This window comes from Galeopterus variegatus, unplaced genomic scaffold, assembly GCF_000696425.1.
Source record: "Galeopterus variegatus unplaced genomic scaffold, G_variegatus-3.0.2 Scaffold54, whole genome shotgun sequence".
In the NCBI taxonomy this organism is placed as follows: domain Eukaryota; kingdom Metazoa; phylum Chordata; class Mammalia; order Dermoptera; family Cynocephalidae; genus Galeopterus; species Galeopterus variegatus.
The window spans coordinates 330,960-357,919 of NW_007726165.1; the positions used below are offsets into that span (position 1 = coordinate 330,960).

At 38.3% G+C, this 26,960-nt stretch overlaps 1 protein-coding gene across 1 annotated transcript in view; it reads right to left on the minus strand.

Moving 5' to 3' along the window:
• The window catches only part of LOC103591546, a 43,625-nt gene that overhangs the window by 5,044 nt on the left and 11,621 nt on the right, over positions 1-26,960 (minus strand). Inside the window, exons 2-8 of the mRNA XM_008574032.1 lie at positions 13,531-13,652; positions 11,092-11,230; positions 9,240-9,361; positions 7,817-7,920; positions 5,682-5,739; positions 3,767-3,945; positions 229-253 (exon numbers count right to left, since the gene is read on the minus strand). Coding sequence (XP_008572254.1) covers positions 229-253; positions 3,767-3,945; positions 5,682-5,739; positions 7,817-7,920; positions 9,240-9,361; positions 11,092-11,230; positions 13,531-13,652 — 749 coding nt within the window. The remainder of the gene's footprint in view (positions 1-228; positions 254-3,766; positions 3,946-5,681; positions 5,740-7,816; positions 7,921-9,239; positions 9,362-11,091; positions 11,231-13,530; positions 13,653-26,960) is intronic.

Sequence of the window (26,960 nt, forward strand, 5' to 3'; positions counted from 1 at the left end):
TAAAAAAAAAAAAAAAAAAAAAAAAAAAAAAGGAATCCAAAGCATGCCCTTATCAATGCCTTTATTACCAAGGTTAAAAACAAAATGAAACAAAATTACATGTTAAGTTTTACCAGACACTGGAAAATTTTTTAGAAGTGACAACAGAAAATGCAGCACAGGTAATATACAGAAATATAGATGGACAAAAATGTTTTGCCTGTAGAAAATAAGACTGCAGGAAAATACCAGAAGTTGGTAAATTCCACAGTCCCTGAAGGGGTGTTGGCAAAATTGTAAGGTTACAGTACTAAGGAGCTTAACAAAATGAGAGTTCAGGTTACTGCAAGGTATTGTGAATAAGACCAAAACTCAGTTTTCAGAATTGATATACAAGTCAAATCAGCAGTAAAAGCCCCTTAAAATCTTTATGAAGTATGGCAGAATTGGTTTTACAGACTGCAACAGGGCTGGAACACTCATTGGGGGAAGAGCTGAGGAGAAACAAAGGCCATAGAAGCCAGAAACCAAACAAGGACTAACAATAAGTGTAATATGTACATTAGATCTTAATCATGCTTAGTTTGGCTTTCAATATAATATAAAATGAAAACACTTCTGGTATAGCTTGTCACTTCAGAAATTTAGTGGAATCAGCTAGCTTTAAAGCATAATGGAATGCTGTGTGCAAGTGTGTGTGTCAGAGGGCAGTGTTTGACCAGTTCTGTTTAACCTTTAGTGTAGACATGAACTGAATTTCTACATTGTACAAGAGTCTTGATAGTTAGTACACCACACAATGGCGGAGCAATGATCAAGCATGCGGGGATGTGCATCCCTTGCAGTGGGGCAGGTGGGCAGTAGTATCATTTGATTTATTTTAGTTACAGCAGTGGCTATTAGGTTTAGTAAGTTCTGAAGCTTATTAGGCAAAATGATACAAATGTTCTTTCTCTAAGGCTAGATATAAAACTATGTAGCAGTGTTCAATAATAAATGTCATTGTGTTTGGGCTAGAGCTGTTTTGTTGCTTTGATGTGGTTCCTAAAAATGACATATTTTACAATTTATTTAATAAAAATGAAGAAGCTGAGCATATTGCCTGGTTAGGCATGGGTCAGTATAGCACTTGCTGTTTCTGGTAGTAGTTGTATCTGTTTTACCTACTTACAAAGTATATAGAGGTAACTTTTTTTTTTTTTTGTCTTTTTCCGTGTCCGGCAACGGATCGCAACCCTCAGTGTCGCCCCCGTACCGGACTGAGACCGGCAACGGGATTGCAACCCTCGGTGTTGCCCCTGCGCCTCGCTCAGCCAGTGAGCGGGAACCGGTCTGTATGTGGGATCCGAACCCTCGGCAGGAGCGCCACCACGCTTCCCAAGTGGCGCACTAGCGCAGTGCGCCACCGGGCCGGCCCCTAGAGGTAACTTTTGAACTAAAAATTACTCCACAAATCTAGGGTGTTATGCTGTAATGAGATTTAATTTACTCAGAAACCTGAGCTTTTCCTGAGTACACATTTTCTGTCTTTGAGATGTATTTTGGTCTTCTCTTTACACTACCTCCTACAATAATATTCCACTTGTCCCTAGATTCTGATTAAGATTATAAAACTTGGCAGATTAAATGCTGTTCCATCTATTCTCTTTCACAATAGAATTAATATAGGTAAATGGTCAGTTTTGTCAAAACAATTGCAGTATCAGAATGCTTTACTATATCTTCTAAACTTACTTCTGTATACTGTCATTAATTACACTAGACTAATTTAGGAAAAGTGAATTAAACCATGTATGTGGTTGATACCTATTCAGTGAATCACTGTAAAGTTGATCAATGAATGTACCAAGAAAGTTTTAAAAAAACCAAAAACCAAATATGCAGTATTTCCTGTATCAAATTCACCAAGAGCTTTCATCATTCTTCAGCATTCATTTTTCTATAATGAATCTCCAAAGAGTTTAAGGTGTTTTTCTCTTTTGATTTCTTATAAAACATAAACCTGATAATATTTCATTTTCCAAGAATTATGTAATGTATGGCTATCTGTCATTAACTTTATTATTATTATTATTATTTTTTTCCTTTTTGTCTTTTTTCGTGACCGGCAATGGATCGCAACCCTCAGTGTCGCGCCCGTACCGGACCGGGACCGGCAACGGGATCGCAACCCTCGGTGTTGCGGCCGTACCTCGCTCAGCCAGTGAGTGGGAACCGGTCTGTATGTGGGATCCGAACCCTCGGCGGGAGCGCCGCCATGCTCCCAAGTGGCGCACTGTAGCAGTGCGCCACCGGGCCAGCCCGTGTCATTAACTTTAAAAGGCAAAAAGCTAATTATACTCTGTCCACTGGAAATGATGCTAAAGAAGGCATTATGATTAAAATAACTTTGATCTTGTTGTGCTGGTGGTCTTTAGCCTGTGCCAAAAATCGCCACCCATTCTCACTGAGCTTTGAGTATATGTTTAGCTTTCTGCTGAACTAGCTCCTGCTTTTTTTTTCCCCCCCAAAAAATGGAGTCACTTTATTACAAGTACTCTCCAAGAACACTGGAAGAAAATATATCATACAAAACAGTCTTTCAGGTAGAACATCATTCATTGCTGACTATGGTGATTCCAAGAGATTTTGAAAAGGACCAATACAGAAACACGAAGTGAGTGAGAGAGTGAGAGCAAGGGAGAGAGAGAACGAACAGAAGGTAAAGTTGTGACAGAATAAAGAGGTTTAGCCATTTAGCATTCCAATCAGTATTAACTATTTTTCATTCATTCATTCATTCATTCACTTATTAGTATCTACAACAACAGGTATGAAATAACTATGTCCTATAATTATGTACATTTTTATTTTTCTGCAGTAGAAACCTTATTGATGCACTAATCCAAACATATTAGTGTAATTCCCTTTCATACACATGGATAGGAGCTTTCCTGCATCTAGAGTACACATACGCCATTATGAAAAGAAATCGGCAAGTCTAACTGGCCAGAAAATCAGTGTCTCAGACTACAGACTATAGGAATTTTCTAATTAGAGGATCCTATAGGTCCTGAGGGGCCACAAAAATCAGTTGTGGCAGTGAAGTCAGAAAAGTGATCACAGACTTGCTAATTTTTCTACTACTTGAATAGTGGAATAAACTCCAGGAACCTACTATTACCACCTTAAGAACATTTTTAAAGTTTGATAATTAGGGCCGGCCCGGTGGCGCACTGGATAGTGCGCCGCTTGGGAAGTGTGGCGGCGCTCCGCCCGAGGGTTCGGATCCCACATACAGACCGGTTCCCGCTCACTGGCTGAGCGAGGCGCGGGAGCAACGCCGAGGGTCGCGATCCCGTTGCCGGTCCCCGGTCCGGTACGGGGGCAACACTGAGGGTTGCGATCCGTTGCCGGACACGGAAAAAAGACAAAAAAAAAAAAAAGTTTGATAATTAATCATTGTTTTCCAGGTTAATATTCTTATACCATGTTTTACATTCATTTACCTTAGTTAATTCCCATTATTTTACGATAGGATAGCAATGTGCTACATTATTTCATACAAAAGAAAACTGAGGCAGAAAAGAATAAGCATAAAGGTCCACTGGAAATTGATATCTTGTATCCTTGATTGCTGAACAAATGTTTGAGTCATGAAATAATTTAAGAGCTGTCAAAAATTTGATATAACATTTTACAAAGTTAGATAAAGTTTGTTTTTATTTTTGTTTCATATATCACACATTTCCTTATTAATACAATCTCTTTACTGTTTTAAAAAAGTTTAATATGAAAACATTTCTACCTTATCAATCTCTTTTCATATCTTGCTGGATATATTTTAATAACAGATTTCTTGCTTGAAATAGTAACGTACCTGGCCTGTTCTGCCTCATTAAGAAAATACTCGAAGACATTATTCATTATAACAATATCAGCATTTTGCAGAAGTGATCCTTGGGAACAGATGTCTGCATGAAGCACCTAAAGAAGAATGAGTTCATATAAGAGAACAAGGATACTATGTCATACAACCACATAAGAAATATCTATTTGTTCATTGATGTTATAAAGCAATATGAGAGGTTAACACTTCCTAAACTTAGAGAAAGAATAGTTTAGGCTGGCAGGTTAGTTCAGTTGGTTAGAGTGTTGTGTTAAAACACCAAGGTCAAGGGTTCAGACCTCAGTACATGCAAAAAAAAAGTATAGTATACTACTACTACCCTAGAGAGATACTTCATATCTAGTAAAAACCATAAACTTGTAAACATTTATTTGTTTAAATGGAATTATTTACTTAGCCATAACAATGCTCTTTTGACTCCCAGTTCACAGTTTTTTCCACTATAACTGTACCACTAGTTGTAAGAGTCAAAGGACCTATGTTCAGTTTCTGGCTCTATCACCAACCAGGTTTGTACTCTTAGGTAGTCAGATTCTTCATAAACGAAATGGAATATTATCTGTCCTCATTCACAGAATCAAATGGGACCATATAAAAATGATAAAAAAGTCACTTATACATTGTAAAATATTAATACAATATGTTAACTGGCTTTGTCTGACTTTCATCTAAAATTTACTTGAATGTATTATCTATCCAAAAAAGTAAATGAAACAATTTATTTAAAAACTATATACATCAAAAAATTAATTTAGACTATAATCAATAAGTCTTACAGACAATAAGAGGAAACATTTATGTGCTCAAAAGCAAAACGAACAACTTTTATTTTAAAAAGAAGAGAAAAAAATTTAACTACTTTGTACCATATCATTTCTTTTCAAATAAGCACTTGGTCTTACGAATACATAATCATTCAGAATTTTGTTGGGACTGATTTGAAAAAATGTTTTTTTCTTTTTTCAAGTAATAACGTAACTTGAATTAAGTTGGCCCAGAACCTCTAAACACTGCTTTGACATATTCCTCAACACAAATAAAAAAGTAAGTAAATCATTTCAAACTTTCTACACATGTAGCTTAGATATGAAATAGATATATAAATTAACCAAATGATATATTTTAGCTCTCACACAGTTCCCCTTTTTTCTTTCCCATCTCTGTTCAGACTTTTCCCCACCCCAGTCACCAAAGAATCAGGTGGATCAATTAATTATGGCAGCCATCAGAGGTGTTTGGAGGTCCAGGAAAACCTCAAGGGATGGCTCTGGGCAAACTCTGGAATACTAACAGTGCAAAGGTCACAAAGCAACCAAAATCAATTTTACCCATATTTTTAATGGGCACCTCCTACTACACAGGGATATAAACCATGATGAATGAGACACATTATCTGCTTTTAAATATGTTATAATCCAGTAATGGGATAAAAAAAACTTTGTTAATAACTTCATATAAGTGCATCAAAAGAATAATAAGCCAACACCACAGATATGAATGAAAAATTTACCTCTAGCATCAAGGAAAGGGAGAAAGAAGGATTTAAATCAAGGGGTTTTGCATGTAAAGACAGTGGTTAAAACATATACATGTACTTTTTGTACATTACTGAAACCCCACTATAATGACAATATAGCGTTTTTTAAAAAGAAGGTAAATACCCACAAGGATGGGGAGAATGGGACAGGAAACAACAGACATAAAAATTTGTAAGTTAGAAAAAGAAGTGAAGTAATAAGGAATTCAGGAAACCTGAGGAAATTAATTTCTAAGCTAGAAATATAGAAAGCTAAGACTCAAAGCTGACTTATACTGTAGAATCTTCAAAAGGCTCATAACTGGTGGTACCAGTGAAGAAGTAGAGAGAAACGCTAAAAATAAGGGAATTTGGTTGAAAGTCAGTTTAAGAAGCAGCAGACCCCTATATATGCCTTTCTCCTACCCCAGGAAAAGAACAGGTTTATTCTCTGGAGAGGGGGGCAAGTCAGTTAGCTCAATTGGTTAGAGTGTGGTATCGGTAACACCAAAGTCAAGGGTTCAGATCCTGGTACCCACCAGCTGCCAAAAAAAAAAAGGTTTATTCTCTGGAGAGGATTAAATGGGAGGTCTCTAGACCAGGGGATACCAGACCTAGTTGAAGGGAAAGGGTAATGTACTGAAAACAAGGGAATTAAGGAAACATACACACAAGATGCTAAGAACCCCCTCTCTTCAGCCGTCTTCCTCTACCACTCAGTTCCAAGGATGCTGCTTGCCATTCAGGTAGGAGACTGGAAAGGTATTCTCTGGGCAATCAGACCGGCCCAAGAGGAAAGACCTTAATATATACTTCACTAGATAGTCCCCAACTAATTAACCACCCAACAAGATTACTGAATGGTGAAGCCCACAGTCAACAATTCCCAACTTAAGTGCTCAAAACTTCAATCAGCTTTCTTGTTTAACTATGAGCAGATGATGAAGGATTCCTACACTTCTGAAGAAAGCCCTGTTAAAAAAGACTACACAACAACAAAGAAAACCAAAAAATAAAGACTGAGACTTGGAGGCTAGTTGGATAATCAAAAATAATCCTAGAATCCCTTTCTGTTGATCTTAGAGCCTCTCAAATCCAATGTTAATCTGTAGCTTCAAGGAAGGAAAATTAACAATAGTCATAAAATAGTATAAAAACATCTTTTTACCAAAGGATTGCTGATGGCTACAGAAGCCACAAGCCAGGAAAAGTACATGGGTAGGTGTGTATCCACATACTTTCCTTTGAAAAGCAAGGGGTAAACATCTTTAAAGTGTGAATAAATACCTATTTTATGTACATTTATCAATTTCTTCTTGAAAAGAATAACTACAAAAAAGTACCTGGTTATTCATTTCTAAGCTATGCTTCTTAGAGGTCCTAATTTTTAAACCCCAATTTTCAATTAAATCGATATCCCTGTTAGTTATGTGATTCTTATTAGGAAAGAGCTATGTGTTATGCTCAGTAAATATGAGATAGTGAGAAAACCCCATGAATTTATTATTGGACAATGAATTCTCTCTGATCATTTGCCTCTCTATTTCTTAGATGAGAGAGAAGCAGGGAAAAAGGGATGAAGAGAGAGAAGAAGAGAGGGAGAAGAGGGATAGGAATGAAATAATTTCCTTCTATAAAAAGGAGGAACGCTAAATCCTTAATCTTACTGAGATATATCTTTCTCTTTTTTTTTTTTGTCTTTTGTCTTTTTTCCGTGTCCGGCAACGGATCGCAACCCTCAGTGTTGCCCCCGTACCGGACCGGGGACCGGCAATGGGATTGCAAGCCTCGGTGTTGCTCCCGCGCGCCTCGCTCAGCCAGCGAGCGGGAACCGGTCTGTATGTGGGATCCGAACCCTGGGTGGGAGTGCCGCCGCGCTTCCCAAGCGGCGCACTATCCAGTGTGCCACCGGGCCAGCCCTGAGATACATCTTTCAACATTAGCTTGCCTTTGACACACAGCCAGTGAGCGCACTGGCCATCCCTATATAGGATCCGAACCCGCGGCGGGAGTGCTGCTGTGCTTCCAGCACTGCACTCTCCCGAGTGCGCCATGGGGCCGGCCCTGAAGTAACTTTTGATTATGGGTTTATTTCTATTTGAAATTTAAAAAGTCAAACTTTAAAACATATAACTCAATAAAGTAAAAATAAAATGAAAGATAACATCTTGTAGTTTATGTAAAACTTACAACTTCCAGATCTTAAAACTCTTACTCATTAAGAACTTGACTACAGTTTATTAATTTCCATTATTTCAAATAGTTACATTTTAAAGATTAATTTCTTATTTTTACTGATAAAACTGGGTGTTTAACAAAGTTGGAAATGAAAAAAGTGATCACATACAGACTCTCTGTATAATATCCTACTTTTGTAATTTCTTGGAATTTCTTGGGAAGTTACATCAGAGGAAAGCAAGAATAGAGTTAACCTGTTGGGAATATAATGGAAACTCATGCGCAGTCTGACACTAGGGAAAGATAGCCTGATGTATGTTCCATTTGGCATACAGAAGTCAGCCTGGTATCTGGCAATCTGCCAAAGATAATCAACCAGTTAGTTAATAAGGATAATCAAGAATTGATTATATATTGTTATGTATCTATTTTTGGTTGCAATGACAAAAAAATAATTTTCAAGGAAAGGTCAAATAACTTTCTGAAGATCATTTTATATCAGCCTATGTAAAAATCAAATCTGTATCTGTGGATTTTTAGAATATGTTCAACAGTGCATATGTATGTATTCAAAAAATTTGTATTGACTGAATCAGTGACCTAATATGAGGAAAAAGGGCAATATATTTAAATTTATCAACAATGATACCATATCTGCATAGCCACAATTATTTCAGTTTTATACTTTTTGAACAAATAAGAAAATTGACTAGAGTAGACAAAATATGGTAAAATAATCATAATCTCTAAAGTTCTCCAAACAAAAACCATCTAACAAACTCTGTATTTTCTATTATGGCTAGCTTTCCTAATTCTACTATAAAAGTTTTAACAGAAAAATAAATTAAGCATTAAAGAGTTAACTGTTTCTGTTTAGAGCAGGCAAGGATGCTGGGAACTGATAGTGCCTGTTTCTGGCATGATCCTCTACTGCTGTTGGCCACATGTTTTAACAAGTCTACTAATGACAACCAGAAAGCACATTTCAGCCTTCAAACCATTAGAAATACTCATGATTTGAATTTTTAAAAAAGCCACATTGAAGTGATGTTTCAGAAACAAATGTCTACATTCAAACTTTGGATCACAGAAAACTGGAGCAAGATGTGTCCTTGGATACCATTTCGTTTGCTCTTTACACACGAAGAACTAGAAGCCCAGAGGTGTTAAGTGGCTTGCTTATGGCCATACAGTGATTTCCTAGGTCAACTAAATTTGTCAGTTTTATAAGAGCTGTTGTCAAAGCTCAGCATACTATTTTAGTAATAACCACAAAGAAAAAAGGGTCAGAAGCAGTAGTGACTGACAAAATAGCAAAGTGTTATGAGATTACATGCTTCTGTTTTGTTGATATTCTTTCATTTGCATTGCAGAGACAAACTAGTAAAGGAAAGTAGACACCTGGTCTTTGAAATTCCAAATTCAATTATTACCATCAAATATGATGGTACTTCAGTAAGTTCACAGAAACTTATTTTTCGATTCTATTTTTCAACAAGCTTTTTGAAGTACCCTCATACAACTTAAGTGTATACCTATGTTATACTATTTTAACCTTAGCCTGTTACTCTAATGAATAAAGCCAGGTTGTCATCTCGGCTGGTGACAGGCAAAGCTGTTGCTAGCAGTAAGAAAGTATTTCCCAAATGGTGAGTTTGTCTATAAGCTGGACTTTACCCCATAAAGGACTGTGCCAAGCCTGGAGCCAACGTCAACCAAGACCTTTCCCGACAGATCAGGGAGTACATGATGATAAATGAACTTCAATTCCATGAGAGAGAAGGAATGAGAAATAAATCCTGGAGAATTAGAACAGAATGAACATCAAATTTTGCTTGGGTATTAACAACTGCATTCTGTATTTCTAATTCTTTCACCAATATCTATAAAATATATTTCATTGGTTTTTTAAATCAGTGAAAGCCATCCAGAGATTATTTAGAAAAAATTAGTGTGATAATTTTGCGCTCACCTATTCTGAGCTGTATTAGAGAAAAACAAATATTAAGTTTCTGACATTTAAAAGCCTCTAGGGAACAGCTACCCAGATGACTGTCCCTATCCCTGTGCCCCTCATTTCCTTTCTCGCTGCTGCTTGGGATAATCTGGGTTTTCCCCTTCCTTTTCTTCCCATGACTTGTTGTTCCCTGGCACAGCTTCCTAACTTCCACACGATCTGGCTTTCTCACCTTACTTCAGAGACAACCTCATGATTGCCACATGCTGCATAGACAGTAGATTATCAAATTGATGACCATCACTGGAGCTGTGCGATGTAGTAGCCTTTATCAACCTAAAATGTGTGCTAGGGTGCAAGAAAAGAGTGGTATGGAAGGAAATTAAGATCCCACATAAACTATTCTTATTTCTCACCATGTCTAGCCTCCTAATCCATCTTCTCACCCCAGTTTTTGTGAGGAAATACCTGCTACAGCCTGAGTCTAGTTTTCTTCTGATATGGAGGTAACGCAAAGACTTACTATATTATGATCTATATAATAAAATGATAAGAATGAGAGAAACCTTGGTCATAACCAATACACTGTGATAGAGAAAATGTAAGTGGGCTGGCCAATCCCTTGGAAGAGAATACAGGGTTTGATTAGGCCTCAGAAGGATCCCTCTTGTGGGAGTGGACTTTGACAACCATAGCCCTTAATCTTTGAGAATAATATTATCTAAGATGAGTAATATAAACACAAGAAGGGTAGCCCACTCTAAGCAATAACTCTAAATCTAAGAGACGGGAAGATGCATGTCTAAAGCCAGGAGCCTAGACAATCACATTCAGTTTGAACAAAGAATACATTAACAGAAGAGTTAAGATGTTAGCAGCATGAAGTCAGTCTAGCTTCCTGTTTGGGACACAGGTGTTGCAGCTGAGGGGCAGAGATGCAGGAGACTTTCTGCCACTGGAGTTGTTCTGTTATGGATCGGGGATGCTTTACTGGGTCAAATCATGGCCCGGGTAAACTCCTTCTCAAGATTCTCTCTCTAGGGGCTGGCTGGTTAGCTCAGTTGGTTAGAGCACAGCCTTATAACTCCAGGGTCACAGGTTTAGCTAGCCGCCAAAAAAAAAAAAAATTCTCTCTCTGTCCTCTGAGTCCATGCCCACCCAATAATATCTGATCACTATCTGACGTCTCAAGTAGATATTTTCATAGGGAGAACATCTGAACCCTCTTGGAAGTTATATCTCTCATTGTAAATAAATCAGCATATGGTTTATACATCAATCTCTGTTGAGTATGTAGAGTATGTGTCAGTTTCCTTGTATTCAGTCACTACTGAGTAATTTCGGAACCTGTAAACACTTTCTAGATGTGTCCCGGGGGACAATGAGTGGCTCAGCCTCCCCAAATAATATTTCTATTTAGTCTCCCTAACTGCAATATTTGGTCATGGCCATACTGCAAGTTGGCCTATTGCTTTAAAAAAACATCAAAAGCTTGGTCACAAATTTGCATACTCATGACATGTATGAAAAAGTACACATAAAGTCATCAGATATGCACACTTGAATGCCTACCTAAAGGTGATATTTGGCGTGAACCACACATCATACAGTAGTTTCTGCTCATTTTTCCTTCCTCACATAATGAATCAATAAAGTCTTCATCATAAAGGAATGCATCAACGTGAACAGTGGGTTCTGGCTGCTGCTGTATCTGGTGGAGAGAAAAAAAAACATCAAAAGAAACAAAGTACAAAGAAGTTTCTTTTTATTGCTAAATAAGGCAAGGCATCAGTGGTTCATATGCTAAAATTCTGAACAATAACAAGGCAAGAAAGACAAGTTTTGTTTATTCAAGTCAGTAACTCTGCTCTTCTTCCATTTTGAGACAGTAGCAACTTTTTATGTGACCTGGAATAATGCAAAACACCGCTATGAGAAATATATAAAATTTTATTTAAAAAGGAATATTAGAGATCATCTTGTCCATTCTAAGTAGTATATTTTACAAAGAAACTGATACCCAGAGAGATTTCTCCAAAGAAATTATACTAGTTAGGAGGGGTCTTCAAAGTCCTACATGTCAGTGACTTACCATCAAAATATTTAGTAAGTAATCTTTACGCAGAAGGCAAAGTTTTCAAATAATAAAAATGCTATTAAAACTTCATGTTTAGGGCCGGCACACTCGATAGAGGGTGGCGCTCCCACCGAGGGTTGCGATCCCGTTGCCGGTCGCAGTACGGGCGCGACACTGAGGGTTGCGATCCCGTTACCAGTCACGAAAAAAGACAAAAAGGAAAAAAAAAAACCAAAAAAAAAAACCTTCATGTTTACAAATAACATTCCTAATACTTGTGATACATGATATAACAAAAAAAAAAGGTACAAAGAAAAAAAATGTCTGGTTCCTCTACCTTATCTGTAATAAGGAATCCTCAAAATTATATCTACATCTACACACAAAAAACCCCCTATATTTTAAGTATATAATAACGAGATGTGAACATATACAAGGATCAGAAGGAAACAGAAAAATAAAAAGTTTGTTAGGATAGGAGACTGTGGGTCAATTATTCACACGCAATAAATACTTTTTTCCTCATTTTATATATTATATCATATTTATAGGATTGTTTTATTAATAACATCCAAGCCATATTACAAATATTTCTCTCAATTTTTAGGCTATACACTATTTTCTTCCTCTGAGAGCCTACACTGAGTGACCGATGTTTACCAAGATTTGCTAAGTGTTCACAATGTGTACAGTACTATTAAGAATGTACAGGATTTGGGGCCAGCCCATGGCTCACTTGGGAGAGTGTGGTGTTGAAAACACCAAGGCCACGGGTTCGGATCACTATATAGGGATGGCCGGTTAGCTCACTTGGGAGAGTGTGGTGTTGAAAACACCAAGGCCACGGGTTCGGATCACTATATAGGGATGGCCGGTTAGCTCACTTGGGAGAGCGTGGTGCTGACAACACCAAGTCAAGGGTTAAGATCCCCTTACTGATCATCTTTAAAAAAATATATATAAAGAAAGTACAGGACTTAGTTCCTATGCTCAGGCACTTAAAGGCTGAAAAACCACAGGGAGGACTGTTATTTATAGATTAGTGAATGAAAAAAATTATTATTATTATTAGCTTTACCTTATCATAGCATATATTTCCCATAAGGGTTGGGATTTGAATGAGGGGGTTTTCTGAAGAAGAAAAATGAGAACTAATTGTAGAAATAAAGGAATAGAAGAATATGCAAAAAATGTGCAATGCAAAAGCAGGAAAAGGAAACAAAAAGATGAACTTCATCCTTGGTAAGAGTAAGGGAAATGGAAAGGCAAAGAGAAAATCAGGACAATGATGTAGGTAGGGCCATACTGCTGGCCCTTGTTGGGCCTTGAATGTTTTTTGATTTTTGAGTGCCTGGCAAACAGGATGCTCTCAAAAACATTTGTTGAATGAATAGTACAGAACCAAAGGGTTAAGGACTCAAAAGAATTATGGACATTGCTGAAGCACTAAATGAAAAACTGTTTGAAGTCAAATTAGGACTAATTAGACTGGAGAGGCTGCAGGGTTAGGGAACAGTAGAAGAATACTTAAGTAGCTTTAAAAGTAAATTAAATTTAATGTACTTACTTTTTTTTTTTTTTTTTAAAAGATGACCGGTAAGGGGATCTTAACCCTTGACTTGGTGCTGTCAGCACCACGCTCAGCCACTGAGCGAACCGGCCATCCCTATGTGGGATCTGAACCCGGGGCCTTGGTGTTATCAGCACCCCACTCTACCGAGTGAGCCACGGGCCGGCCCTAATGTACTTACTTTTTTTTTTTTTTTTAAAAGATGACCGGTAAGGGGATCTTAACCCTTGACTTGGTGCTGTCAGCACCACGCTCAGCCACTGAGCGAACCGGCCATCCCTATGTGGGATCTGAACCCGGGGCCTTGGTGTTATCAGCACCACCCTCTACCGAGTGAGCCACGGGCTGGCCCTAATGTACTTACTTTTTGAAGGGCTAGATGTTCTGAGGAAAGCATGGTTTCTAGAGGTAAGCAATTCCGAAGGTCTTCTGCTATGTTTTTCAATATAATGTCATTATTATCTTCAGTGAATTCATCAAAATCTCCTAAAAAAAGAAAAAAAAAGCTTATAGTTGTAGTCATACCTAGATTAAGTGATTACAATGGACATATTTTCCATAAGATAGCATCAATTTATAACAATAAGTAAACATTCTAACTGATGACAGAGTGAAGTCCTAACACAAATTCCATTTAAATATTGTTTTTCCTTTTTCCAAACTGCCCATCATATAAAAGCAAAGGGATTTTAAAAGATATGTAGTATTTTAACTACTTTGTTTTCACTCAAGAATAGCACTGTCATTAGTTTTTAGGGTCTTAAACTCACTAATAAATATCAAATATTTCTTCTGTGACCACCCAGATCACAGAAATTTAGGAGGCATCACCCAGGGATAAAGAAGATAACCTTAATCTGAGTCTCCCTGACTCCAAAAAAATGTACCACAGACTTCAGATAATAAACACTAACATTCCAACATCTGTCACCAACTATACAACAAACTTTACAACAATCATGTTGCTCTGCTGCACTAGAGCACTGGATAAAATAACAATTAAAATAACATATTTCTGATGTCTGTAGCATACTTTTGGATGATTTGTCAGAGGAGATGTGTGTGTGTATAGCAATAAAGATGGAGAAGCTATAGTAAGATTGACAGTTGGTGAATCTGGGTGAGGGTATAAAATTGGTGTTCATTATTCTGTTGTTTCAACTTTTCTGTGGGTTTAATTTTTTTTTTAAAAAAAGCCTGGCTCTAAAAAAGCATTATTTCTAATAATATACAACTCATATACAATTTAAAATAAAATATGACTTATCTGGAAGTAAAATATTTTTCAAGTCAACTACTGTCTAGGATGCCAAACATAGACTTGGAAAGGACTACTAATGAAACGGTGGGGTAGAAGACAAAATATTTCACATTTCTCTTGAAAGACTTTCCTATGTCAAATTCTTGCTAGGGAAAAGGAACCCCAAGGGGATTGTGTCTTTCTTACAGTTTTAAAATAGTTGTAGAGGACTTCCAGTCAAGATGGTGGAATAGACAGTCCCCAGTGTCACTCTTTCCCCCAAATCAACCAATTTACAACTATAAAAATGTAACATCAGCCAAGCTGGGGCTGCTGGAGCTCAGGGGAAGAGGAGGAGAGACCTATGGAGTTCATGAAGGGGGAGAAGCCACAATGAGAGGAAGGAAAAACTGCTTGAAGTGTTTTGGGCCGCAGCTGCTTTAAGGCTGGAAATGCTAAGTGCATGGAGCAGGAGGCAGAAGGGGAGAAGTGGGCCACCAAGGCACCCAGGACAGCAAGACCACTAACAGGGTTCCCGTGGACCCACACAGAAGTGAGGAGCCAGAACAGCTGTGAAAGGGGAGCCACTCAGAGGCCGGTGAGTCATCACAAGGGACTGGTGCATGACCCATCCCATAGTAAGTGTTTGGAGCATGGGTGGTGGGGGAGATGGCCCACCGGAAGAACACTGGGACACAGCTAGAACAGCTAATCCGCCCCCATCAGTGCAGGACCACACAGAGGAGACTAGTCAGGAATACAGAATTGCATGGGGTGCAGTTTGATGAAAAAACTCAGGCCCAGATCAGAGTTTCTACACAACCTAGGTGCACCGAGTATCTGGAGAGCCGGAAGTACCTATAAGGTCAACCATTAAACCTGAGCTGCACAAAAAGCCTTCCCCAGGGAATCAGCAGCAAAGCAGCAATTTACCTCAACCACACAGCTCAAGTACTAGTTCCCACAGGAAGTTGCCCCATTTTAGAAGCAAGTAAAGGACAAAAACTTATTTCTGGCCCAGGCATACCAGGAATGCCTTGGGGCCCACCAGGGGACATAAGGCATGGGGACATGAGGCATGGGGACATGAGGCATGGAGCCAGAGGCAGGACCCCTGCCCACAACCACTCACACGGCCAGCACCTTGGGGCCCCACCCAGGAATGCGAGGATTGGAGCCAAGGACCGGACCCCACTCCCACATACAGGCACACCACCAATGCCTAGGGGCCTGCCCTGGGACCCGGGGCTAGCAGCCAGGGACCGGACCCCCTTCCCACAACCAGGCACATCACGCCAGCACCTTGGGGCCCACCCAGGGACCCAAGGCATGGAGAAGGGGACCGGACCCCCCTCCCACAACCAGGCTCATCACGCCAGCACCTTGGGGCCTGCCCAGGGACCCAGGATAAGGAGTTGGGACTGGACCCACCCTCCCACAATGAGGCATGCTGGGACAGTGCATCAGGGCCCACCCAGGGGGCAAGTGCTCTTGGCAAGTGGTCTCAATTTGTAAATGGTATTAACTAAAGAAACCAATAAAAATCTCATTATATTAAACTAAAACATAACATGGCCCATCTTCTTTGGATTTAATTCTGTAACATAAACAACCACAGTAATAAAACATAGTTTTTATATGCGTTTGCTACATAAAGTCAAAGAGTCTTAGTGGTAAGGGAACTTGGACTATGACTTCTTACCAAATGGCAGAATGCCATATAAATCTCTAATATAAGATATATAGTTGTTCAGTCTTTAACACATTCAGGGACAGCATTTCTTCCTCAGACTGAGCCAGAACCTACCTCTCTATAACATTAACTCATTTTTTTCAGTTTCGCCTGGGAGGTATCATCATCTTCAATGCTATGCATTTACTGAATGAACATTTAAAGCATGCTAGACTTTGTGCAGTGCTTTTCAAACACTGTCATTAACTCCTAAGACCCCTATAGGTCATACTATTATCATCTCTACTTTATTAACAAAAAGAAGAAACTGGGTCACAAGTTTCTTAGGTCATAATGGTCAGAAAGTGGCAGAGTTGAGATTTGAATTCAGAGGTCTAAGTCTGAACTCTGACTTACCATACCACACAACCTCTCTAAAGTGCAAAGACGGCAAGTAACAGTTCTCTTCTCACTACCTTAGTCTTTTCTTCTCCCTGACTGTGACCCTGGTTCTTCACATGATATGATAGTCATATCCTTTGACATCTGGTTGCTATCTTTTAGACTTACTTAATAGCCCCTTTCAATGTAGCGCTTGGCAATATAGCTCTTTAATCCATGGTTACCTTAGCTTATCTTCTATCGTTTTGTAGCATTCTACATTTCCAATCACTACTGCCACTGGGTTATTGATAGAGTTGGAAGGGGTGGTAGCAGCAGTGGAGACTCAGTGTCTTAAACAATTGTATATAAAGAGCTAGGGATCTGGAGGGATGAAGGATGGGAATGGGTACAAATTCTGAACCATCACAATGGATTTTCAGCTGTCTCTCTAGTTAAATGTGTTTATTTGACGATCAATTCCCCAAATAATATGAGCATCAGCAGTCGAGAAATACTATGAAATTATGAATTAAATTACTCAGTATCAAAAACAGGCATTAATAAATGAAGACTGTACTTGTTTTACCTTAATATAAGGATACCAGGAGAAAATAACTGGCACTCTTTACCTTGACCAACAAACTCTGATTCAACCACTTCAAGGGTAAAGAGATTTCTTTTGTTACAGCAGGGATCCTTTATTCTGACCCTAGGATCCAAACGTGGGTTTTACGTGGTCAACAAAGAGCCTAAACTTGTATGCTTGGGTGTATACACAAATACATATATTTTCTATGAAGAAGGTTCTTAAGAGATCTTTAATAATAATAGCTATTGAGTACTATATGTAAGGCACTGTGCTACAGGCTTCACATGCATTCACTTTTAGCCCTCAAAATATCTCTATGAAGGTACTATTATTACTTTCCCCATTTCTAGCTGCAGAATCCATGTTATCAAACACTACTTAAGACTGATGACATGAAGGTTAAGAATCACTCACCTGAAATCATTTCTCTTGCTTGGGCTCTAGTTCTAATTTTCATCTCTTGGTTAAAACCATCCACACTTATTCAGCTGGTGTGGGTCCTGTCTTTAAGCATACTATCTCTGGAATAAACTGAATAACAGTGAAAGAGTGGACTCTGGAGCCAGACTGCCTGAATTAGAATCCTGGGTCCACCACTTATTTTTTAGGTGAGTTACCTAATTTTCTGAGCCTCAGTTGCCTCATTTATAAAGCAGAAATAATAATGATACCATTATCAAAGGATTTTGAGGATTAAATGAGTTAATATACATTACATGTTTAGAACACTGACTTAGAACAGTAATCAGCCATAACAAGTACTCAACAAACTTTAATTACCTTGTGAGGATCACTGAGGTTAAGTTTGAAAACTCATTTTCCAAAGCTGAATTTAAAAAATGCTGTCAGGAGGTGAGTCCACTGGTGCCAGCCAGTGGAACCATGTGGCTCCATGTGGCCCCCGCCATCCCGCTGCCTTGGACCCAGGCAGGGGTGGAGCTCCAGACCCCACCCCACCACCCCAAACTGGCCCCGTGCAGGTGAGCCTGCCAGCGCCAGCCAGCCAGTAGAACCACGTGGCTCCACATGGCCCCTCATCCCACCTCAGATCCAGGGGGGGAGCACCAGCCTATGGATCCGACCCACCAAGTTTGGCCCAGCAGAACTCCACATGTTAGGGGCTCATTCTATGACCACAGAGTCTAGAATAGGAACCGTGTTGGTTTAACATAACCACTACCACACCTACTGTCAAGTAAGACAGTTCACCCCTGCAGTAGCAACCAAGGCCCCTCCACAGCCAACCTCAGTGTAACAGAAGAAGCAAACCCCCTACCAAATGACCAAGCATCACTGAAAAAACACTAGAAGTACAAATAATAAAGAAGAAATGACACCACTGAAAGTATACAGTAATGCCCCAAAGTCAAACTCCATGGAACAGGGAATCCTTGTAATGTCTGAAAAAGAATTTTGAGTAATGATCTTAGGAAAACTTGAAGAAATAAAGGAAGACTCAATTAGAGAACACAATGAAACAAGAAAAAACATCCAGAATATGAAGGAGAAAATCTACAAAGAGACTAATACCATAAAAAAGAGTGTAGCAGAACTTCTAGAAATGAAAGACTCACTCAACAAAATAAAAAACATGACTGACAGCTTGAGCAGCAGGGTAGAGCAAGCAGAAGAAAGAATTTCAGAGCTTGAAAATGGTCTTTTTGAAATAACTCAGGCAGACAAAGAAAAGGAAAAAAGAATTAAAAATAATGAGGAAAACCTAAGAGAGATAGCAGATAATCTCAAATGCTCTAACATCTGAATTGTGGGTATTCCTGAATGGCAGGAGAAGGGAAAAGGTATCGAAAACCTACTCAAGTAAATCGTAACAGAAAACTTCCCAGGTGTACAGTGAGATACAGACCTTCAGATCCAGGAAACTCAAAGGTCCCCAAACAGATTCTACCCAAAAAGATCCTCCCCAAGACATATTATAGTTAAATTCACAAAGCTCAAAGACAGAGAATTCTACAAGCAGCAAGAGAAAAGCGTCAGGTCACTTATAGGGGAACCCCCATCAACCTAACAGCAGACTTCTCAACTGAAACCCTACAGGCCAGAAGAAAGTGGAATGATATATTCAAAATACTAAAATAAAAAAACTGCCAGCCAAGAATTCCTTATTCAGCAACACTCTCCTTCAGCAATGAGGGAGAAATAGTGTATTTCCCAGACAAACAAAAGTTGTGGGAGTTCACCACCACATGACCAGCCCTGCAAGAAATTCTCAAGGGAGTCATTAATCTGGAATCTGAATAATGGTGACCATCATCACGAATACACAAGAAAGAGCAAAACCCACAGTTAAAACAAAAATGCCAGCAAGTAAGAGAAAGAAGCTAAACCATTCTGCCTTAAACCCCCAACTCACATTGAAGAACAGAAATAAAAGGGGAAGTAATGATTGAGACATATTTAAATCACCTAAACAAAAAGCAATTAAATGACAGGAATTAAATAATACCTGTTGATAACTACCCTAAATGTGAGTGGACTAAACTCCCCATTCAAAAAACACAGACTGACTGGATTAAAAAGACAGACCCAAGTATATGCTGTCTTCAAGAGACCCACCTCACCTGTAAAGACACTCATAGACTAAAAGTGAAGGGATGGAAAAATATATACCATGAAAATGGAAACCAAAAATGAGCAGGAGTAGCTATTCTTATATCGGACAAAATAGACTTTAAATCAAAAATCATTAAAAAAGACAAAAAAGGCCATTATATAATGATAAAGGGAACTATCCAGCTAGAAGACATAACAATCATAAACATGTATGCACCCAATACCAGAGCACCCAGATATATCAAGCAAACACTCTTAGACCTAAAGGAGGAGATAGGTCCTAATGTATTAATAGTGGGTGATCTGAACACCCATCTCTCAGTATGGGACAGGATTTCCAGGCAACAAGTCAACAAAGAGACACATGATTTACTCTACAGCCTAGACTAACTGGACTTGGCAGATATATACAGAACATTTCACCCAACAGCTAAAGAATACACTTTCTTCTCATCAGCTCATGGTACATTCTCCAGGATAGACCACATATTAGGTCACAAATCTAGTCTCAGCAAATTTTAAAAAACTGAAATCATTCCAACAATCTTTTCAGACCACAATAGACTAAAACTGGAGATAATAAGCAAATTGCTGGAAGATATACAAATACATGGAAAATAAATAATAGGCTCCTGAATGACCTATGGGTCCAAGAAGAAATTAAACAGGAAACCAAAAAATTTCTAGAAACTAATGAAAATAAAGATACATCATACCAAAACTTGTGGGATACTCCAAAAGCAGTGCTAAAAGGGAAATTTATTGCAATACATTCTTATATCAAAAAAAAGGAAAGACTCCAAATAAATGACCTAATGCTATGCCTCAAAGAACTGGAAAAACAACAATAATCCAAACCTGAAGGCAGTAGACAGAAAGAAATAATTAACATCAGAGCAGAACTAAATGAAATAGAGATTCAGAAAACACTAGAAAAGATTAGCAAAATTAAAAGTTGGTTTTTCGAGAAGATAAACAACATAGACACACCACTAGTTAGATTAACAAAAAAAGGAAGAGAGAAGACCCAAATAACAAAAATCAGAAATGAAAAAGGAAACATTACAACTGACACCACAGAAATACAAAGAATCATTAGGGATTATTATAAAGAACTGTATGACAACAAATTTGAAAATCTGGAAGATATGGATAATTTTCAAGACACATATAAATTACCAAGACTGAACCAAGAAGAGATAGAAAACCTGAACAGAACAATAACAAGCAAGGAGATTGAAGTGGTAATTAGCCATCTTCCAACAAAAAAAAGCCCAGGTCTGGATGGCTTTACATCTGAATTCTATCAAACTTTTAAAGAGGAATTAATACCAATTCTCATGAAACTGTTCCAAACAATTGTAACAGACTCTACTCTCCCAAACTCATTCTATGAGGTCAACATAACTCTGATATCAAAACCAGATAAAGACACAACAAAAAAAGAAAATTACAGGCCAATATCCTTGATGAACCTAGATGCTAAAATCCTCAACAAAATATTAGCAATTAGAATACAGCAAAATATTTTTAAAAATATACACTGTGATCAAGTGGGATTTATCCCAGGGATGCAAGGATGGTTCAACATACAGAAGTCAATAAATGTGATACATCAACAAGCTCAAGGACAAAGACCATATGATTATCTCAATAGATGCTGAAAAAGCATTTGACAAAATTCAACATTCCTTCATGATAAAGACTCTCAACAAATTAGGTATAGAAAGAAAATATCTTTAACACAATAAAAGCCGTTTATGACAAGCCCACCACCAGTATTACTCTGAATGGGGAAAAATTGAAGGCCTTTCCCTAAAGGACAGGAACAAGACAAGGATGTCCACGGTCACCACTTCTATTCAACATAGTGCTGGAGGTACTAGCTAGAGCAATCGGGCAAGAAAAAGGAATAAAGGGAATCCAGATTGGAGAAGGTGAAGTCAAACTTTCCCGATTTGCAGATGACATGATAATATATATAGAAACACCTAAAGACTCTATCAAAAAACTCCTAGAGCTGGTCAATAACTTCAGTAATGTGGCAGGATATAAAATAAATGCCCAGAAATCAGTAGAATTTATATACTCAAATAATGAATTAACAGAAAGAGAAATAAAGAAAGTAAGCCCATTTACAATTTTCACCAAAAGGGCCGGCCCCGTGGCTCACTCAGGTGAGTGCAGCGCTGGTAGCGCTGAGGCCACGGGTTTGGATCCTATATAGGGATGGCCAGTGCGCTTATTGGCTGAGCGTGGTGGGGACGACACCGTGCTGAGGGTTGCGATCCCCTTACCGTTCAAAAAAAAAAAAGACAATTGTCACCAAAAAAATATGATACCTAGGGATCAATTTAACCAAGGAGGTTAAAGACCTCTACAATGAGAATTACAAACCACTTCTGAAAGCAATTGAAGAGGACACAGAAAGATGGAAAGATATTCCATGCTCTTGGATTGGAAGAATTAACATTGTGAAAATGTCTATACTACCCAAAGTGATGTACAGATTCAATGCAATCCCCATCAAAAAACCAATGACATTCTTCACAGAAATGGAAAAAACAATCTTACCTTTCATATGGAAAAACAAAAGACCCTGAATAGCCAAAGCAATCCTGAGCAAAAGAAGACAAAGCCGGAGGCATAACTCTGCCTGACTTCAAATTATACTACAAAGCTGTTGTAACCAAAACAGCATGGTACTGGTATAAAAATAGACATTCAGACCAGTGGAGTACAATAGAGAACCCAGAAATCACTCCTCAGGCTTATAGCCATCTGATATTAGATAAAGGCAACAAAAATCTACACTGGGGAAAAGACTGCCTCTTCAACAAGTGGTGCTGGGAAAACTGGATATCCATATACAGAAGAAGGAAACTAGATATGCATCTCCCACCATACACTAAAATCAACTCAAGGGCCGAGCCCGTGGCGCACTCGGGAGGGTGCGGCGCTGAGAGCGCAGCAGCACTCCCGCCACGGGTTTGGATCCTATATAGGAATGACTGGTGCGCTCACAGCGCTCACTGGCTGAGCGTGGTGCGGCCAGTCTCAAAAAAGGACAAAAAAATAAAATAAAATAAAATAAACTCAAAATGGATTAAAGACTTAGGTATAAGACCTGAAACTGTAAAACTACTAAGGGAAAATATAGTTGAAACACTTCAGCAGTTAGATCAGGGCATGGGCTTTCTGAACATGAGCCCAAAAGCACAAGCAGCAAAAGAAAAAATAAACAAATGGGACTATATCAAATTAAAAAGTTTCTGCACAGCAAAAGAAACAATCAACAGAGTGAAAAGACAACCTACAGTGTGGGAGAAAATTTTTGCCAACTATGCATCCGACAAGGGACTAATATCCAGAATATACATAGAACTCAAGCAATTATACATTAAAAAATAAATGACCCAATTAAAAAATGGGCAGAGGAGCTGAATAGACATTTTTCAAAGGAAGACATAGAAATGGCCAACAGATACGTGAAAAAATGCTCAACATCACTAGTCATCAGTGAAATGCAAATTAAAACCACACTGAGATACCAACTCACTCCAGTTAGACTGGCTATGATCAAAAAGATGGTGAATAACAAATGTTGGTGAGGGTGTGGAGAGAAGGGAACACTACTGCACTGTTGGTGGGACTCTAAATTAGTACAACTACTTTGGAAAACAATTTGGAGGTTTCTCAAACAACTACAGATAGATCTTCCATATGATCCAGCAATCCCTCTTCTGGGTATATATCCAGAGGAATGGAAATCATCATGTTGAAGAGATACCCATGTTTATTGCAGCTCTGTTTACAAGAGCCAAGATATGGGGCCGGCCCATGGCTCACTCAGGAGAGTATGGTGCTGATGACACCAAGGCCACGGGTTCAGATCCCATATAGGGATGGCCGGTTAGCTCACTGGTTGAGCATGGTGCTGACAACACCAAGTCAAGGGTTAAGATCCCCTTACCAGTCATCTTTTAAAAAATAAAAATAAAAAGAGCCAAGATATTGGGCCGGCCCATGGCTCACTCGGTAGAGTGTGGTGCTGATAACACCAAGGCCATGGGTTCGGATCCCATATAGGGATGGCCGGTTAGCTCACTGGTTGAGCATGGTGCTGACAACACCAAGTCAAGGGTTCAGATCCCCTTACCGGTCATCTTTAAAAAAAAAAAAAAGAACCAAGATATGGAACCAATCTAAATGTCCAATGATAGATGATTGGATAAGGAAACTGTGGTATTTATACACTATGGAATACTACTCTGCCATAAAAAAGAATGAAATACTCCCATTTGCAACAACATGGATGAACCTGGAGAAACTTATGTTGAGTGAAACAAGCAAAGCACAGAGGAATAAATACCACATGTGCTCACTCATATGTGGGAGCTAAGAGAGAAAGGAAGGGAGGAAAGAAAGACCACAGTAGTCCCATGATGTAACAGAGGTTGGGAACATTCCTAGGGCTACAAATTGAAGTTGAGGGGAGAGGGGCAAGGGGAGGGAGGTTGGAGGATAATTGGAAGGGGACAAAGGGTATAAAAGCAATTTCTGGTAATGGGCATGTCCCCAATATGAATCTGGCCCCCACATCATGGGCAGGAAGGGGGACAATCAGCTTTGTATCTCATGAATATTTGAAATAAATAAATAAAAATGCTGTCAGTTTCAAGAATTAAAATGAAAACATGACCAATTCAATCATTTTGGTAAGTTATAACTACTCATCTACATGTTTTCCTAGATTTTTTTTTTTTCTGTTCCAAGTGTCTTCTTATTCAAATGTCATTAATTCATAACTGTTCATGGGTACTTTCAGACTTTGAGAGGGAAATTTTTAGCTCAAGGAGGCTAAAATTACTTTTATTATCTGTACTGGTTGGCAAATAACTTCTGAAAGAATACCAAGACTTTTCTTGCCCTAACAATGGCTATAAAAATAGATCAGAAAGCATGATATAATAGGCTATTGCTGAAGTGTGTAATACTGGGATTCACTTTAACATTATGTCATAAGCATTTACTGTTATTAAAATAAAATTTGCTGAGATATTATTTTTAAAGGCTGTGTAATATTCCATTATATGTATCACCTCTATTTAATCATTTGTTCCTACCCCTGGACAGTTAGATATATCTGTCATAATCGTGAAAAATTGGGAACACTGCAACTAACATTTTGGCATACACTATCTCTTTGCATCTCTAATTATTTCCTGACTGTAAATTCTTAGAAATGGAAGCACTTAAACATTTTGCAGGCTTTTGCTACATATTTGCAAATTTCTTTCCTGGAAGATATCAATTTACTGTAACAGAAATGAATAAGAATATGTGTCTCATTGAACTGTCACAGCATTGAATATTATCATAAAAACAAACTTGGTTGTTTTGATTTGTATTTTTTTTTTTTTCATTTTCTTAATTACTAGTGAGGCTGAACATCGTTTAACATGTATAATAGCTACTTCAGAAAGTGTAGTAATAGTATGTTGCTTGGAAAAAGATTAAAGGAAGATGCTAATCAGCTGCCTAAAGTTTTTCTCAAGTTAACATATGTAGGTAGGAAGGGAATGGAGAAAAAATAGCTTCTCTAAAAGGCAAAATTAATTCTTTAAAAATTTCCTACTTACATCTAATTAAATACGTGGGGAAAGAAAACTCACCAAAGCTGACAGCTTATAAAGCAAACCCCACTTTTAATATCTAGGCAGGTGTTAAGTTCTACCACTTTTTCTTTTGAATCCTATTTTCTCTTCCTTCCCACTTCAATTACATGTTAGCTACAGTCACTGCCTCACACTTAGAATACTATTCCAAACTCATGCCTAGCTCCTTGGTATCAGCTTTTTCCCAATATAAAATACCTTGCACACCTATTTTAAATAAATCTTGCTTAAACCCCACTTTCATATCATTCCCCCTCCTTACAATTTTTGGATGATTTTCTATTTTCCAGTGTATCAAGTCTCACTCTAGACTTTTAAGGCCCTCTATAATACCACAGACTGCCATCCTATTTTATTTTTTTTAATTTAATTTAATTTTTATTTTTTATTTTTTTAAAAAGATGACCGGTAAGGGGATCTTAACCCTTGACTTGGTGTCAGCACCACGCTCAGCCAGTGAGCAAACCGGCCATCCGTATATGGGATCCGAACCCGTGGCCTTGGTGTTATCAGCACCGCACTCTCCCGAGTGAGCCACAGGCCGGCCCAATTTAATTTTATTTTTAATTGACAAATAACAATTGTATATAATTATGGGGTACAATGTGACATTTTGATACATGTACACATTGTGGAATAATCAAATTAGGCTAATTAACATATCCATCACTTCACATACTTACCTTTTTTTGTGGTGAGAACAAAAAATCCATTCATGAAAAATCCATTATTTTAGCAATTTTGAAATATATATTAACCATGCTATGCAATAGACCACTAGAACTTATTCCTCTTCTCTAACTGAAACTTTGTACCCACTGACCAACATCTCCCCTTTCCCAGTCCACCTGCCCTTCCTCAGCCTCTGGTAATTGCCATTCTACTCTCTACTTCTATGAGTTTGATTCTTTTAGATTCCATACATAAGTGAGATCATGCAGTATTTGTCTTTCTGTTCCTGGCTTATTTCACCTAGCATAATGTTCCCTAGATTCATCCATGTTGTTGCAAATGACAGAATTTTCCTTATTTTTAAGGTCAAACAGTATTCCATCACATTTTAAAAAATCATTCATCTGGGCTGGCACATGGCTCACTTGGGAGACTGTGGTGCTGATAACATCAAGGCTGCAGGTTCGGATCCCTATATAGGGATGGCCGGTTACCTCACTTGAGAGACCGTAGTGCTGACAACACCAAGTCAAGGGATAAGATCCCATTATCGGTCATCTTTTAAAAAAAATAAATAAATAAAAAGATAAAAATTTATTCATCTGTTGATGGGAACTTTGGTTGTTTCTATATCACAGATATTGTGAATAATGCTGTAATGACTACAGCATCTCTTCAACATACTGATTTTAATTCCTTTGAATGTATAACCAGAAGTGGGATTGCTGGATCATATAGTAATTGTATTTTTAGTTTTTTGATGAACTTCCATACTGCTTTCCAAAATGGCTGTACTAATTTACAATACCATCAACAGTGTACAGGGTTCCCTTTTCTCCACATCCCGTCAACACATCTGTCATCTTTTTGATAATAACCATTCTAATAAGTGTGAGGTAACCATCCTATTTTCTTTCTTTTTTTTTTTTTTTTTTTTTTTTTTTTTTTCCGTGTCCGGCGACGGATCGCAACCCTCAGTGTTGCCCCC